Source organism: Eptatretus burgeri, chromosome 16 (genome assembly GCF_056783735.1).
Source record: "Eptatretus burgeri isolate ZD-2024b chromosome 16, Ebu_testis_v1, whole genome shotgun sequence".
Classification (NCBI taxonomy): domain Eukaryota; kingdom Metazoa; phylum Chordata; class Myxini; order Myxiniformes; family Myxinidae; genus Eptatretus; species Eptatretus burgeri.
The window spans coordinates 50467975-50485834 of NC_140976.1; the positions used below are offsets into that span (position 1 = coordinate 50467975).

Genomic DNA, 17860 nt, shown 5'->3' on the forward strand with positions numbered 1-17860 from the left:
CAACTGGTTCACCGCAGCCCGTGTTTCCACAAGCGAAGGTGGACCACAGTTGATCCGAGGGTCAGCAACAGGGATTGTAACACCCTTGACGTCCAACTCGACAGCTGGGGGATCAGCCTGGTACAACCGCTCAAAGTAACCGGCCCAGCGGGCCTTCAATTCAGACTCCTCTGTCAAGAGCCTACCACTCTCTGCTTGAACTGCAGTGCTCCGAGGGATGGGCTTGGATGAACGTAATGCAGGAATTCCCCTGTAAGCGGGACGAGAATCACCTGTCCACAGGTGATGCTCTACCCCCTCACAGATTCCTCGCACATAGGCTTCCTTGTCCACCCTCAGTGCACGTACAGTTTTACGCCTCAGCTCCCTGAACAGCTCAGCTCTGCCCTTCAGCCTGGCCCTGCGACTCTGGTCAATGATATCCAGTGTCCCTTGAGAGACAAAATTCTTCTTTGCCCTGCGGTGAGTTTCAAGACATCCACCGGCAACATCAAGGACGGTGGTCTTGAAGGCGCTCCACAACTCTTCAGGATCCCCCAAAGCACCCAGACCCCCCAAGTGTCCACTCAGCCTGTTCACAAACTCCTCAGCTACTCTCTCATCCCTGAGCTTGCCAACATCCAGCCTAGGCTGGGATGGTACCATTCTCCAGGATTTAAGGTGCAGCTTTAGAGTTGCTACAACAAGCCTGTGGTCAGTATTGAGGAACTGAGCACTCTGGTAGACCCTGCAGTTCTGGATCATCCTCCAACGACCGTCAATGAGGACATGGTCAATCTCCTTTGCCACACTGCCAGCGTTGGAATACCAAGTCCAGCGATGAGCTTGTGGGCGCTGAAACCATGAACCAGCCACCCTAAGTCCATGACTTCTTGCAAAGTCAAGGAACTTAGTGCTATTCTGGTTCATAGTTCCTGACCCATGGGGACCAACACACACCTCATAACCATCCCTATCAGTTCCAGTCAATGCATTGAAATCCCCCAAGACTAGAAGTGTATCTCGTCTGGGGCACTGATCAACCACAGATTCGAGTGTGGCGTAGAATGCATCCTTCACAGTGAGATCACTCCCCTCAGTCGGAGCATAAACAGAGACCAGGCAAATGACACCGAAGGAGTGACGAATCCTTAATCTCAGAATACGCTCGTTGACCGGTGTTACCTCAATTATCATTGGGGTCAGCTTATTGGACACAGCTACAGCAACTCCTTGGGTATGGTAACCATCAGAGTGACCAGACCAATAGTAGGTATAACCACCCACCATTATCTCGCCGCAATCCGGTCTCCGAACCTCAGAGAGTGCTGCAATCCCGATGTCCAAACGCTTGAGCTCAGATGATAACAGAGACAGGTGATCATCCTCTCTTAGGGATAGGACATTCCAGGCACCCACCCGAAGGGACCGCCTCACGTTAACCCAAGGAGACCGCCGTCTGGTGGACGAATGAATGAATGTTCGCTTTCTATCAACCATTCTTTTTTCTAATTTCAGTGCCACCTCACCCCTCTCACTACTCACTCTCAAAGCAACCATCACACTCTTCTCCCTCCAAGCCTCCTTCCCACCTCTCTTAAAAACTCCCCCCTCACCTTTCTCCCTCAACTCTCTCCCCCTCACCCTTCTCCCACCATTTACCCCCCTCACTCACCCTTCTCAAAGTTGCCCCCCCTCTCATCCACAAAGCTGACTCCTTCCACTGCCCTCTCACCTCCATCTCTTCAGTCCACCTCCTCAAATCCTCACCCGCCTTCTGCCCCCTCTCTTATCCACCCTCTCCCCAAACACCACAGAGCCTTTTCTCCTCCTCATCTGCTCCCCACCTAGCTATTCTGCAATCCCACACACTCTTTCAACAACCCTCCTTACCCCCCTCCTATGTTGTCCGACCCTCCCCTCCCTCCCACTCCCTGCACCCAAAGCCTCCTCTCCTCTCTTCATTAACAGTGTGGACCTAAAATATCCTGGGCCTTCGCGCAAACCTTTCAGATCTTTCCATACAGGATGCCACTGACAAACCAGACATAATCTTCCCAACAGAAACCTTCCTCCCCCAAGGCATATCTGACTTCCAAGTATCTCCCCCTGGTTACTCCCTCCTCCGGTATGACAGACCTGAGCATCGTCCTGGTGCAGGTGTTGCTCTCTTCATCAAAGACTCCATTCCTCACTCTCCATGCACTGCCCACATTCCCCCACACCACAGGAATACCTCTGGCTACGGCTTCCCCTCCACTCCCACCTCATGTTCATATATGTACTGTACCGTCCACCCAGCAGTGATGACTCCATCTACACCTCACTATCCGAAAACATGGACCAACTTCTATCTTCTCATCCAAACTCTCTCTTCTTCATATGTGGTGACTTCAAATGTCATCACGCCAGTTGGATAGGTGTGGGTACCTCTCGGACCTGTCATGGCACTTCAGCAAAAGCTTTCTGTGATTCATTGGGACTGACTCAATCAGTCAACTTCCCAACCCGGATCTCAACCAATGGTACTCTATCTCTTCTGGATCTGATTTTGACAAATTTCCATGACAATATCTGCTGCTCTTCCTCCGAACCAATCGGTTCTTCTACCAACGTCCTTGTCAAAGTGGACATCTATCTGGCTATTATCAGAAAACCACCTCACCGCCATCGAGTCTGGCATTTCACTCAAGCCAACTGACATGGTTTCCATGCAGCCATCAAACTTATAGACTGGTCTCCAATCACTACTTTCTCCAACATGAACTCATCCTGGGAATTCTTTCAAAGAAACTTGCTCTCCCTCATGCACAGATTTATCCCCTCTCGTCTTCAGTTGTCCTACCCTTCCTTTCGTGCTTCGTTCAATGAAGCTTGTGGTGAGGCAGTTGTCCTGAAACAACTTGCCTTTCCTCATGGAAAGAAAACACAACTGAGGGTAATCTCAGTTCCTTCCATAAAGCTCAGAACAAATGTGTATCTACCCCCAGGAGAGCCAGAAAACAACATCTTTTGAAGCTCAAGTCTGAACTTTCAAACCTCTCTCCCTCCTCAAAATCTTGTTGGTGTCTAATCAAATCTGTTTCTGGTGTATGTTCCTCCTCCACCCCCTCCATCACCTCAAATGGCTTGACTGCTGATACCGCATGTGAAAAGGCTGAATGCCTAAACTCGGTGTTTGCAGCTAAATCTTGTGTCCAAAACCAATCGCTTTCTCTCCCCACCTTACCCATTCGCACCCAACTGTCCCTGGACTCTGTGTCCTTTTCTCCTGACAAGGTGGACAAGGTGCTGTCAAACCTCGACTCAGATTCTGCAACCGGTCCAGATAGCATCAGCCCACGTGTCCTAAAAACCTGCTCTTCTGCTCTTGCTCACCCTCTCTCTGTTCTATTCACCCTCTCATTTGCCCAAGGTCATCTGACATCTGCTTGGAAATCAGCAAACATTACTGCCCTGCATAAAAAAGGTGCAAAAACAGATCCCTGCAACTACAGACCAATCAGCCTTCTGCCAATCATCAGCAAGGTTATGGAATCCATCATCGCTTCAGACTTTAAATCCTTCCTCTTCTCCAATGGGTTGATTTCCGATCATCAATTTGGTTTCGGACCAGGTCACTCTCCCCTGGATATGCTGCTTCTGCTCTCCCAACAATGGCTGGAGGTCATCAATGTCAGACATGAAATCAGAGCCATATCCCTAGATATATCACGTGCTTTTGACATGGTATGGCACCCTGCCTTGCTCACCAAACTCTCTTCCTATGGTATCCAAGGCCATCTCCACTCATGGCTCGCAGACTTCCTCTCCTGACGCAGTCACCGTGTGGCCCTAAATGGAGTTCTTTCAACCCCTCTTCCTGTCCATGCTGGAGTTCCTCAAGGTAGCGTTCTGGGCCCTGTTCATTTTCTGGTTTTCATCAATGATCTCTCCGACTCTGGAAAATCCTCTTTATTTCTTTGCTGATGACTCCACCCTCTACCATACCATATGTCATCCCTCAGACCGGCAAGCAGCAGGTTCTTCGCTCACTGCAGATCTGAGTAAAATCACAAACTGGTCCAACACGTGGAACATGTCTTTCAATCTGGAAAATTCTCACACCCTCACTATGTCTCTCCGAAAGTACCGTTTAGAACCCCCCCGCCCTATCCACTTATTTTTTTTGTTTTGTTTTGAAGGTGGTGGAACAGTTGTTTTGAAGACCTGGAGGGAAGAATGAGATTGAAAAGGATGTGGAAGTTGTTTCCACAGGTGGGTAAAAGAGGAACAAATGAGTGGAGGTGAGCAATGATCCTGGATTTAGGTAGTTTTACCAGAAGGGGGTTGATGGTGGACTGCGTGAGCCCTGCAGTAACCTGGCGGGGGGGGGGGGTGGTGATGAAGCATGGAAAGAGCAGAGGGTGCAAGAACAGAAAGGAGGTGGTAGTCCATTCGTTTGCCCACCCATGTTCCTTTATCCTGCTCTTCTATTGTGTCCATGGAATCATCTTGCCTTGCCTGTGCAATCATGTTCCTCCCTCCACTTGCATACAGGAAGAATCTCCTCGCTGATGATCATATTTTTAACTCGAATAACCTCCAGCCATACCTCGTGCTGGACCTCGTACAGGTCATGTTCGGCTGTCCGACCATCTGCTCGTTCCCTCCTGTCCACTCGCATTGTTCAAAATCCCCCTTAACATCAGCGTTTCACTCCTTTCAAAGCCTCCACTTTGCAACAAAATATTGTTTTTACCAGCAGTGGTCTTGAAGAAAAATGGTCGATCAAAACGTTTTGCAAAATAGGCAATTCATGACTTGTAATGATTGAGGACTGAATGAAAGAAAGGAGCTTAAAATTAAAAAGATAAAAAAAAAAGAATAGCAAATCAAACTGCTAACCACAAACGATAAAGATTGATTCAAATGACAACATCCTCAACAAAAGTAGTCACAAACCAAAACCAGTGAGTTAATAGAACACCTTATCCAGCACAGTGTTCAGGTGTGTAATTAAGATGAAATGAAATAATTATTTTGAAGGTTGTGTAAAAAAATTTCCGAAGGTTCGGGCTGTTTATGTATTACATCGTCCCTCCTCCTCCTTCATGCGGAGCACAAGGCTGCAGGTACAATCATTAACTGAGGGCATGGCTGTGCCAGTGATGCTGTGCCCCTATAACAGTGCACTGGTACTCATTTCACCAACCGCAGAAGGATGACAGGCTCATTCAACCCCACCTGGTGTTAATTTCATTGGTAAAAAACAGGGACTTAAACTCAGGACTTTAAGATCTCAAGCCAGCCACCCTAACCACAAAGTCAACACCAGGCTTATGTATTGTCTTATACACCACCTTATTTAACATGTCCAAGTACTGCTAAACGGAAGGGTATTGAAAGTGTCAAAAACATGATTTGTGTTCTTCAGAGTTCAAGTATATAATTAAATTGAAATAAAAAGAGACTTTAAAGGTCGTGGAAAAAAAAAAAAAACAATCCAGAAGTTTACAGCTGTATATGCAATGTTTTATCCACCACCTTATTTAACACATTACAATAGTTCTTCATGCCTGTTGTTTATGCCCTTTATGACATCCTTAAAACAGCAAGTTTCCTGTTTGGAATGATTTTCAATTTTGATTGACTGCCAGACATGCAGACCCAAATCCAAATCCAAATCTATTGGGACCATACTCTGGACAGAGCATCAGTTCTGCTGAAGCAATTTCCTTGGCTATTTGGCACAATCCTGGACAGGTCACCACTCCAATGCAGGATACTTGAATGGTTCAATCATCCCAGCAAGCTGGTACTCATTTTGCCAACCTCAGAAGGATGCCAAGCTGAGACAACCCCACTTGAACTCAGGATTTGACCCTAGAATCCCAAGCCCACCACCCAAACCATTAAGCCAACACGAGGCATAGACACACAAGCAGTGTAAAATAAATAATCTCACTCCTCTCTGCGCATGTGTGATCGAGACAAATTCAGAGCCAAAGTACTGCTAAACTACAGGTTCGTTTTCCGATTCATGTTTTTTTGTTGTTTTTTTTTTTAAATACACAGTCTCGGGCTCGTTTTTGATATTTTGAATATTATATTTGATATATATTTTATTTTGAACATGATTTTTCACTAATGTTCTGATCAGTGTTCAAAATATAACATTCAATAGAAATGAAGTTGTTCCTCGATCATAAACTGAAATTTTTGGATGGATGGACAGACAGACAGAAGTTAACCAATAGCTTAACTGTTTTTCGCTTCGTGTGCACAAGGTCATTAATAGAGGGTCGAGGAACAGTACAAACTTTCATTATGGATAGTCTGTGTTAATACACCAAGTATCTCCACTGGGTATTCATGTTTAACTTTCATAAAGATCTGCTCTATTTGCATTATCCAAGCTCTGAGGCATCCATTGTGGTTTCTTACCTTGTTTGCAGGAGTATCCACTGTAACCGGGACAGCAACGCCATTCGAGTGCAGTTTGTGAGCGATAAGAGACACGATAAGTTGGCCGTAGCACAGTCCTGTAACTACAACAAAAACCACACGAGAATGAATTGTAAAATATATGTTGACCATAAGAGTGTGATAACAACATTGGTAATGTGAAGATCTCACTAATATAATAGAACAGATCTATCAGTTTGATGAATTCTGAAACATATCGTCATGTGGATGGCAACCTCCTGCCAGGATGCCACCACATCTGGGTGGACACCATCACGTGGAAGCTGAGACGGAGGATAGCCAAACTATCACTATTCTTCACAAGCCAACACTGACGCAGTTGTCGCCAAGCTGTGGTTTAGCGGGGTCTATTATCATGCAGGTTATAAAACAGAATTGCAATAAATTATCATGACAAAATGGTGGCCATACAAGACAAGCTGTCCCTGAAAAGATATATTATACCCGAGACATGGTTATAACACAATTCCTGATTGACAAAACAAGACAAACACATAGTTTTCCTACTTATGCACCATGCATACAAAAGCATTCGTACAAAAACCAGGCAGGTTAGAGTGAAGAGCACGAATTAGTGGCAGAAATTCACATGGTGCTGCCTCATCTCCACCTGAGCCAAGGAAAGGGAGTGGGCCAGAATTATGGTGAGTGAGTGGCTAGAGTCAGAGAGGTGGTAGAGTGCCAGAGGGTCCAAGGTAGAGAGTCAGACAGGTCCAAAGGTGCCAGAGTCAGACTAAGCCAATAGTCAGAGAGAGACAGAGACAGAGACAGAGACAGAGACAGAGACAGAGACAGAGACAGAGACAGAGACAGAGACAGAGACAGAGACAGAGACAGAGACAGAGACAGAGACAGAGACAGAGACAGAGACAGAGACAGAGACAGAGACAGAGAGAGAGAGAGAGAGAGAGAGAGAGAGAGAGAGAGAGAGAGAGAGAGAGAGAGAGAGAGAGAGAGAGAGAGAGAGAGAGAGAGACAGACACACAGCTTCCTGTCGGGGCAGATACTTTGCAACCAATGCCCACCCATCGCAGGTCTCTGCCCTCTCAAAGCTCACCAATGATGGGACAAACAACTCTCTATCCTCAGGTGCCCCAAAGATCATGCCCCCAGGAGTTATACCAACACTTTCCTGAGAACCTCATTAACCTCTACTCAAGGCCCCCACAAGTCTCCACCCTAATATACCCACCAATCTTACTCAGAGACCTTCAGAAATCGCTGCCTTGAGGCCTCCAGGAGTCCCCAACCACCCTATTCCCCAAGACATTCACCAATCTCAGCCTTGGCAATGAACAAATGTTCGCCTCGCATACTGTGACAGACAGTTGCTGGAGAGGAGCCATTTCCCTCTGTTGGTGGAATGTGTTGTGTTGCCCAACCCCCCACCCTCCCATCTCCCATACTGTCCAGCTTCATCTGCTTCCACAAAAGAGAACATAAATAAAAAAGCAGAATTATAAGAAGCAAAATGAACATGGTTGGTTTGAGTTAATTTATGAAACTGATGTAACAATCCACATTTTCTGCGAATGTGGTAATAAGGGGTTGATTATAATTAATGTTTCTCAAAATACCTAATCCATTCATCTCAGAGAACTGGATATATAATATTAAAATGTGTATTTAAGTGACAGATGACATCAGAATCTTCAATCAAAAATCGGCAACCTCACATTCAAATTAAACATGTGCATCAGTTATGATTAGCTGAGGTGAGCCAGGGTTGTTAGCTAAGGTAAGAGTTTATGGAGTGGCTGGCCAGCTAACTAACTGGAATGGAAACTGGATTAGTGATAGAAAGTAAGAAGTGGCTGTGAGTGGGAGGATGTATAACTGGAAGCAGGGTGGACTGAGCAGTTGGGCATTCAGGTACCGACCGAGGGCCAGGGCCATCAAAGGGCCCGAGCTCAAAATAAAAAAAATTAAATAAAGTTTCTGTCTTCAGAAATAGGAGAGAGGAAGGCGATTTTAGAAGGTATGGATATGGTTGTGGGGGTATATGGAGGAATTTCATAGCAAAGGTGGGATTGTATGGAGTAGCATGGCCTGTGGATGAGCGGAACACATCTAAATGTAACTTAAGTAGGGAAACTGTCAGCTTAAGTTGTTATGTGTCACTGCACAAGGGTGGTGCTGTGTTAATTAGGTAGGGAATAAGGCCAATTTCTCCCAGTATGTGATTGCCCCCTGTGACCTTTTGATGTTTTTGCATTGACAAAACCAGAAATAAAAGAATTAAATTCTTATAACAACAACAACAACAACAACAACAACAACAACAACAAGAACAAAACTAGCAGAGCCGCCTTCTCGCTTCATGCCAACAAGACATGCCCTGAGGCTTATGATTGATCAGTGGACGTCAGTAGGTTCGGATAGAAGGAGAGAGGAGATGGCGGTTGGAAGAGAAGGACATTACGATTGCTTCTCCTTGACATGGTGAAGAAGGCTGCGCGATTGTCATGTTCGTGCTTTGTCAATTTGCCCATGTGCTGGGCAAGGCACTAACCATTCCTGCTTGGCTGAGTCACTAAGATGTACAATCATGAGAAAAAGAGGAAGAGGAGCTCAACTCTCAGCAAACTCGGCGTTATCCCGTTGTGCGATAAAGGAGGAAGAGAGCAGCTTGGCGCCATTTTGGGTTTGGTTTCCCACGCAGGATGCGTTTGATCGCTGAGTTCATAAAAGATAATTTCTGGACAAAGCTGTGCCAGAATAAAGGGAGGATTTTCTTTTCTTGTAATTTTCCCCTTGTCTGTATTAAAGTCCGTGTGTGGAGGCGCTTTGACTTTAGGCTTTAATTTACCTCCCGTTTTATTATCACACTTTGAATTATTACTATTGTAAATAGTTGATATATTTTAATTAAACCCTCGTGTTTATTTAAGTTGCTTGTGTTGTCTATTTGCCGTGGGTTTGAGTATAAACCCTTGTGCTCTCACCTTGGTGAATGCCTCTGGTATGTGCTTCGCCACCTCCCATCCCACGTGCGCGAAATCTCCAAGGAACTCGGCTGTTCGCCTCCAAGATAAATCCTTCGACTATCTGGCCAGGTCAGTGTTAACCGCCCGTCCATGAAAATTGGGTCGGGGAAATTAACTTACCCGGCGTGACCGCTACAGTATATTTAAACATAGCACTGTATATTCATTGTTGAGGGTTGAAAGTCGATTTTGATTGATTCTGGGGGAAAAATGCAGTGAAGTCAATTATTGCTGTTAAACTAAACATTATATCGACTTTATACAAACAACATGTACTGCTGTTAAAGCTACAGTTTCAAACTTGGGTCATACCAAACACCACCCGGAGACACCCGGTGACACTCGAGAGACTTTTTTTAACAGTTGGAACTGCTGTTAAGCTCTATTCCACTGTTTAAATTTTGACGTTAATAGTTTGTTGAGCGTAACGCATTTTAGTTTTAAAACATGAGCGGAAATTAAATAAATCAAATAAAGTTACGAACAGCGCCCGGAGAAGTCTGGCAGTTTCGACTTCAAATAAATCTCATGCACATCTCATGGAGATGCCCAGAGAAGTCCGGAAATTAAATAAGTTATATAAAGTTACCCAACACCGCCCGGAGAAGTCCGGAGGCGTCTCCGGACTTCTCCAGGCCGTGTTCGTTACTTTATTTCATTTATTTATTTTCTGGACTTCTCTGGGCATCTCCGGGTGGTAACTTTAATTAATTTATTTCATTTCTGGACTTCTCTGGGCATCTCCGGGTGGTAACTTTAATTAATTTATTTCATTTCTGGACTTCTCCAGGCATCTCCGGGTGGTAACTTTATTTAATTCATTCAATTTCCGGACTTCTCCGGGCATCTTTATTAGATGTGCATGAGATTTAATTCAAGTCAGAACTACCGGACTTCTCCAGGCATCACCGGGCGTCTCCGGGCAGTGTTTAGTATGACCGTCAAACTTAACAAAAAATTATTAACTATAAACGTGCATTACAGTAAATGGAGTTTATTACTCTCTTTTTCCAAAAAAAAACTTTAAACATCTTCACTCGTATGGTTGGATAATCCTATCGAGAAATACTGCTGTGTTCAAAGGACGAGGGTGCGAATCGATTCAGTCGGTCCGAACATCCCACTATCTCCTTAATTTTACATCACTGGTAGACGCGTTGGTCCATTGGACCAATTATTTTTATTGGTCTTCCCAGCCTTGTGGCATATCTGCCAACTGTACTGCTTGAACATTGGCTTGCCTTTCACCATCACCAAGTCCAGATGTGCATGGACCAGGGTGAGGATTAATATATGTTCGTTATTATTATTTCCAAGTGATACTATGACTATTATGGTTGCAAATACTTTTAGAATTAATTAATATATGCTTTGTTACAATGTCAAAATAATTTTTTGACATGCCATGCCATGGTGGAAGGACCTGTTAAGCTGCTCTATACACCTTAACACAGCATGTGTTTAAAACATGGGAATTCAGGTCTATGGACCTGAACAACCAAAAAGCAAAGATGAAGTCATCAGGAGGAACCTGGTTAGGATTCACATTTCAACTGTTACTCATTTACCCTCAAACCCATCCAGGCACAGCCAAGTGAGCCTTATTCAAAAAAAAAATAAAAAAAACCACATCAAAACAAAAAAATAAAAAAACTTCTGCCTGCCAGAACATACATCTGATCAAGTTGAAATTTAATACATATATTCCCTATCACTACTTGATCACAATTGTGAAGTTTCATATTGATCGATGAAGCAGTTCAAGAGAAATAATTTTTTTTAAAGATTTTTGTTCAACCCAATATGACTGCCAGACCATGTGACCTATCAATTATCCGTGTATACCCTTGTATCTACAAGGTTTAGGGAAACATTTGTTTGAAGTTTCCCCTTGATCTGTTCAACCATTCTGGAGAAGAAGATATTTGTTATAGGTTTTGGGGTAAATCCAATATGGCTGCCAAATCATGTGCTTTATGACATCAAATGTGTGAACCATTTGTTTCTCGTGGATAGGTAGTCATACCTCGAAAGTTTCGCCATAAACTGTTCAGCCATTTCAGAGAAGAAGATTTTTGAAGGTTTTTTTTCAAAAACAATATGTCTGCCAAACCATGTGACTGATGATATCATTTTTTTTTTTGTGGACCAATTTATTCCTCGATATCCCCCAAATTTTCATACTGATAGGATATAGTGTTCTAGATATGCAATTATGATGTCATAACGAAGGCACCTCTGACATCATTAAAAAAAAAATTACACTTATTCCCCATGTGGAGTACTCGCCATGTGTCAAGTATCAGTTTTTTTTCCTTGGTACGGTTTTGGAGATAGAGGTCCAAATTTTTTCTTTTTTCTAACATGGCTGCCACACCACATAACCTATGACGTCATAATGATCATTAAAACATTCTACATGAGTCGATGTTCCTGTGGTGAAAATTGAGTATCAATCTGACAAGCGGTTGCAGAGAACAACACTGATGTTGTGTGCAGACAAACAAACAGACAAACAAACACAAAGACAAACAAACCCAAATGCAATAGTCTCCTCTGGAGAAGGAAATTATCCGAGCTATATGACAACGATGTATTATATATGCACATAAGCAGCAGGCAAGTTTTTGTACGTAACTTGGATTATTTTTATTTTCAGGAGTAATTGAGGCGGCGGTCTGTTGCCTATACACCGCCCAAATAAAGGGACATGGTAGAAGAACATGTTGCACTCTTTGAACAAGATTGGCCATAGTGCATGTACTCTGCTGGAAATTATAATACAAGCCAATTTAGTCAGAATGAAATTGATACGAGCACATCTCTTATAATACGAGCACATCTCTTATAAGAGACATCAATTGGTATTCAACAACCACAAGTGCATGCAGATGGGACAACCATATTGATTTACCTCTTAAGAAGAGCACAATCCCAAATGCTGCAACATTGAGTGCCCATTCCAAGTTAATTTGTTAAACACAATCCAAAACGCTGTTTGACACATTTTAATATTTACCACACTAATAATAAGGCCCACAGACATAACCACAGTTGTATTGAGGAGCAATAAGAGGTAATTGAGTTCCATGATGGCTCTGAAGAATTCCTTCAACTTGTATGCACTATACACTTTGACATAATTCAAAATTTTAAACAACCATGCTCTGGTACAACAACTCAGTAACACATTATAATGATGGTCTAAAATAAATAAGTGGGCCATCCTGTGGATTGCTTGTTCAAAGTGCTTGCCTTGCAAAAGCAAATTTCCTCACTCATTTCGTCCTCCATAAAATTTTCAACACTTTCGAAAAGAGATCTCTCAACATTTGGTACACTGTTGGTGAAACGGTCCCAGAGTCATGGTTGGTGTTGCTGTTATTAGAGGTCGCAGCAACACCAATAGGAGGTTGTTCATTTAAACCTTTGAACCCCAGCGGCCGTTTTACCGGCCACTATTCAAACCTCCATATTCCTCCATATATTAAATTAATCTCTTCACATTTCCTTATTGTCACAATACTTTTGGCAGTGCAATATACACCTAACAGAAGAACAGGCCTTTGGACTGGCACTACACTTCCAAAAAACAATACCGAGTCCTCGCTCATCAGGCTCCCCAACTCTGGTCATGCGGGTCTCCATACCAAAGAGTCGAAGGAGGTAATGCCGATAAGAGTTCAGTAATTTGCAAATCACTAAATCCTTCAACATTCACCTTAAGCTCCTATATCCTTTTTTGCTAATCTCATTTTTGAAGAGAAGGTGGGTAAATGTGAGACAACGATCACGAACCGAAAGCATCCACGGCGCCCGGCCGTCTGCACGATAAATGTCCGGCAAAGGCTCTATCGCAATGAGCAAAACCTGGCGGAATTCAGGTCTGTTCAAACAGATCATCCACTGCAAACTGACAAAGACAAATGTTCTTTCAAGGAAAACATACATGCCCCCATGTGTATTTTGATGATAGGCGTGGGAGGCCAACAATTTGAAATGATTTATGTAGGAAAAGCTATTTGGGAAAGTTTGATTCAACTCGAGGCCGCCTGAGAAATCTCCACCATGGCAAGGTTTTCCTTGACACTTCTAAACTTTGCGCAGACCGTAAGGCCTTTTTCAAAGCGGAGCTAAAGAGGACATTTTTACTATGAGAACAAGATCCACTGCCACAACATCCTTCCCCCCTGCCCCCACAACCCACCAGGCTTTGGAGTTCAAGGCTGTAGCAGAGTTGGTTGATCTCGGCAAGATAAGGAGAAAAAGTTTGGGAAAAAAAGAGAAGGTTGTTTGTAAGATTGCTATGCTCATATCAGATATCTCGATTACACCTTCCTTTGATCCCACACGCAAGTGCTTGCACATTTTGCTAACTTCACAACCGGAGCGGAGTGCGATGCGGGGCAGCTGTGGCGATAAAACAATGAGGGAACCATTCTTCCAGCCGTGCACCTGAATGGCTTTGGTACAACTGGTGATTTACTGGTGAACCAAACACTTGTCACCTGCTTATGGGAACATGTATGAAGAAGAAAAAAAAACCAGCTTAAAATGATTTTGAAATATTGGACTCACAAAAAAGTAAGCAACCAGGGATTTGAGTTTTGTATTGTTTTAGGTCTTGAAAGTTCAAACGTGTTTGTGTTGTGGTTGAAGTGGATTATCACATTGATCTGTGCACTTCATAGGCAAACATGATACCTCTGTAAAAAAAACAACAACAAAGTTTTGTGCAAATGCGAGAAAAACAATGACAACAATGCTGTCTGAAATGATGATAAAACTTGTCACTGATGCCAGCCAACAAATGATCACAGACAGGTTTACATTGGTCGAAGTGGCTTTAATAATGCCTACGACCTCCAATGACCCCAGTGTAAGCTTATACACAACTTCTCATCCGACTTTATTAAATAAGGCAATTCTCAATATGTGTATGTATGTCTGTATGTATGCCTGTACAGTACATCTGAAAATCATCGAAAAAATACAGGGCTGGCACCATCTCCACTGAAGTTTGCATATGTGTTGGTCGTACCCAGGGTCAGGTCATGGACTAAACTATTCTGAGCTATGGGTTTGTTTAACATTACTAGTGGGACCGTCGGTCCGATGGACCAAATTTTAATTGGTCTTCATAGCCTTGTAGCATACTTGCCTACTGCACTGCTTGAGCATTAGCTTGCCTTTCACCAAACCCAGATGTGCTTGGGGTCAGTGCGAGGATTTTTTGGAGTATAGTCGAGTCTTAAAGGGTCTTCAGGATCTTCAGTCTTAGGAGTCTTTAGGTATTTTGGGTCCTCTGGGACTTTTGGGTCTTCTGTGTCCTCGGGGACTTTTTGGTCCTTGGAAGCTTTTGGGGTCTTTTGGGTTTTCAGGAACTTTTGGAACTTTTGGGTTCTCAGGAACTTTTGGGTTCTCAGGGCCTTTTGGGTCCTCGGGGACTTTTTGAGACATTTGGGAATTTTGGGTCCACGAGGTCTTCAGAGTGTTTAGGGGTCTTAAGGGTCATAATGAAAAGACGAACATAATTAATAGACAAACAGTATGACACACACACACACACACACACACACACACACACACACACACACACACACACACACACACACACACACACACACACACACACACACACACACACACACACACACACACACACAACTCATCCATTGATAGTAGATGGAGCATAGATACGTTATGCTATGTGATGTCGATGTGCAACACTAGAGAATGTAGAGAGATGCACAACACTAATGGGTGAATACCAGGGGTATTCATCAAATAGTATAGTAAATTTACTTAGTTACGAGAAAATTTACCTTCACCCACTACATTACTGTACCATGATGTTTAGCTCTGGGTATAGTCCAAGCATGCCTCACAATCTTGGACAGCTAACACAATCCAATGTACCAGAAAGGCATCTTGTACGTTTGACCATAAACAATTTCCATCGACCAGTTGCTGGTTTGAAATGACAATGTGCAGTTCTCTCGAGGATGAACATACTTGCAGGTCTCTGGAGTATCAAAATGCCCCAACATAGGCAGCAAGCTCCTCAGTGGCCTATTTATGGTTGAGAAGACGGCAGGCCTTCCAGCTCTCAGTCTGAGCGCATTGGTCGTTGGCTAGTGCAGTGCCTCCCCTTCCAGTTCATCAAAGCTAAGCTTTCTGGACCAGATCTGTCATATCTTTCTGTTATATTTTTGTCCCTTTGTTGTTTGTGGTGTTTTCGTCCAGTTTTTCTGAGTTTATCCAAACATTCTTGTGGCGTACTGTCGAATTTGTGTCTCTGTGTGTGTCTGGTCTACTCATCACATCCTCAGCTAGCGGACGTGCAAATTCTGTCTCTACTCTGCCACGCATGCCTCATTCTGCTTTTCTTTATCCCAAGTGTTCTTCTTTCACATTTCTCAACTTTAACTTATTTTCCCCTCAAAAAATAAAAAATAAAATCAAGTCATTGTGCCTGTTGCTTCCTCTGCCACTGAAGATGAAGGAGGTTTTATGTTTTCACCCCTTTCTTTCTGTTTGTTTCTTTGTTTGTCTGTTGTGGATATCTCAAAAAGGTTATGGACAAATTGGGATGAAATTTTGTGGACAGGTTTGGTATGAGACACGGACGAACTGATTAGATTTTGGTGAAGATCTGGATCCGGATCTGACGGCTAGAATTTTTAAGTGGTTTTTCACCATTAAGTGAAAGAGCCAAAAACTTCGTAGCACAATATCTCAAAAAGTGGTGGACGAATTCGGACGAAAGTTGGTGGACATGTTGGGTGTGATGCAATAACGAAATGCTTCAATGTTGGTGAAGATCCGATCTGGATCTAGATATGAGAATTATTTAAATATTTTAAGTGATTCTTCACCATTGATAGATTAGGGCCAAAAACGATATAGTGCTGTGTTGCATGATATTTCAAAAATGTATTGTACCTGATACCTGATATGTTCTCATGGATCAGGCATTGCGTGGCAGAGTTATGCCCTCTACCAAGTGCCCTTCTTGTTTCCTTCCTTTATTCATTCAATATCTCACCCCTTGTGAATACCTGCCAAATGAACATTCCAACTTCCTGATTAAATTAATTTGCTTCTTACTTTAAAAAATTTGAATAACATTTTGGAACTTAATTGCCTTATTTCTCAACCGAAACACCCAATGCACTCTTTTTTTCAATCAAAACTACCTTTCTTCTTTACAAGGTTCCCAAATCGTTCAAATTCACCAATGCAAGGATATATTTTTGTTTTGCCCACGACTTGAACCTTGGAACCCACAGCACATTTACAGAATTTGGTGGATATCAGCCCAGCCATTTTTTTGTTTTTCCTCCATGATTTGCACGTCTACACACACATACAAATTTTCCTTGTTGGGTGGTGGTGGGATGGTGCCCATAACCTGACCCTGGGTACCCCCATCACTTATGCAAAATCAGTTGGAGATTGGCCCAGCCATCTTTTTTTTTTATGATGATTTTCAGAACTACACAAACATACATACATACAGAAACATACAGAAAATTTCCTTGAGGGGAAAGGGAGATTGGTAGGGGAGGTGGGCTCCCCAACAAGTATATATACAGTACTCCAACCTTAGCATTATGAATTAACCATTACAATTAGCTTACTGTGATTCTACAGTGTTTTTAAAAGCCTTAATGGTGGATTCATTATGTCACAAGTAGAGGGAAGAGCACAAAGCAAAGAGTGGTTTTAATTATTAGTCTTCGTTAAGACCCTTCATTAGACCATTGGGTGGGCGTGCAGGTGGAGAAGTTGTTAGGAGCATGTTGATGATGCGAAAGGGCAGACTTAAGTAGATCCACATTTGGATCACTACTCCCCTTCCTATCAGTGGTGCTGACACGGTACAGCCTCAATAGCCAATCGACGGCGCAGATCTCCATCCATGCTGTTCACTCAGTGGGTGATGCACACAATCCGGAGCACTTATATATTTTTAACACCATTCTCAACTGTAAATAAGCTCCATGACTGTTTGTTTTGACAGGCATTGTGCTTACATGGCAGCTTGGCAGGTAGCATGTACTGCTTGGAATGTGCGTGGCAATGGGCCGTGATGGAACACGGATTCAAGTCACAACAACATGAATATATGTGTGTGTGTGTGTGTGTGTGTGTGTGTGTGTGTGTGTGTGTGTGTGTGTGTGTGTGTGTGTGTGTGTGTGTGTGTGTGTGTGTGTTACATATCTAGTTAAATCCATACTTTGGAAGCGTTGGAATAACTTCGTCAATTGTGAGTCTCTCATTCGTAGATTATTTTTAATGCTTCTCATATACATTAATCCAAACAATAATTAAATTTTTGTGAAAGGTAATTTTCACAGCCAATAATGGAATCTGAAATTCCTGACACAAACAAAATGGCTTTCAGACTCGATGGTCTCTTG

General features: G+C 43.1%; 1 protein-coding gene across 8 annotated transcripts in view; it reads right to left on the reverse strand.

Annotated features, from left to right (window-relative positions):
- LOC147011049 (uncharacterized) overlaps positions 1-17860 on the reverse strand; it is a 330511-nt gene that overhangs the window by 262520 nt on the left and 50131 nt on the right. For all 8 annotated transcript variants that reach the window (XR_015052501.1, XM_085860228.1, XM_085860226.1 and 5 more), the window contains exon 3: positions 6406-6509. Coding sequence is in view for 7 of the 8 variants with exons in the window: in XM_085860228.1 (XP_085716354.1) it covers positions 6406-6509 (104 nt within the window). In the remaining variant the exon portion in view is untranslated. The remainder of the gene's footprint in view (positions 1-6405; positions 6510-17860) is intronic.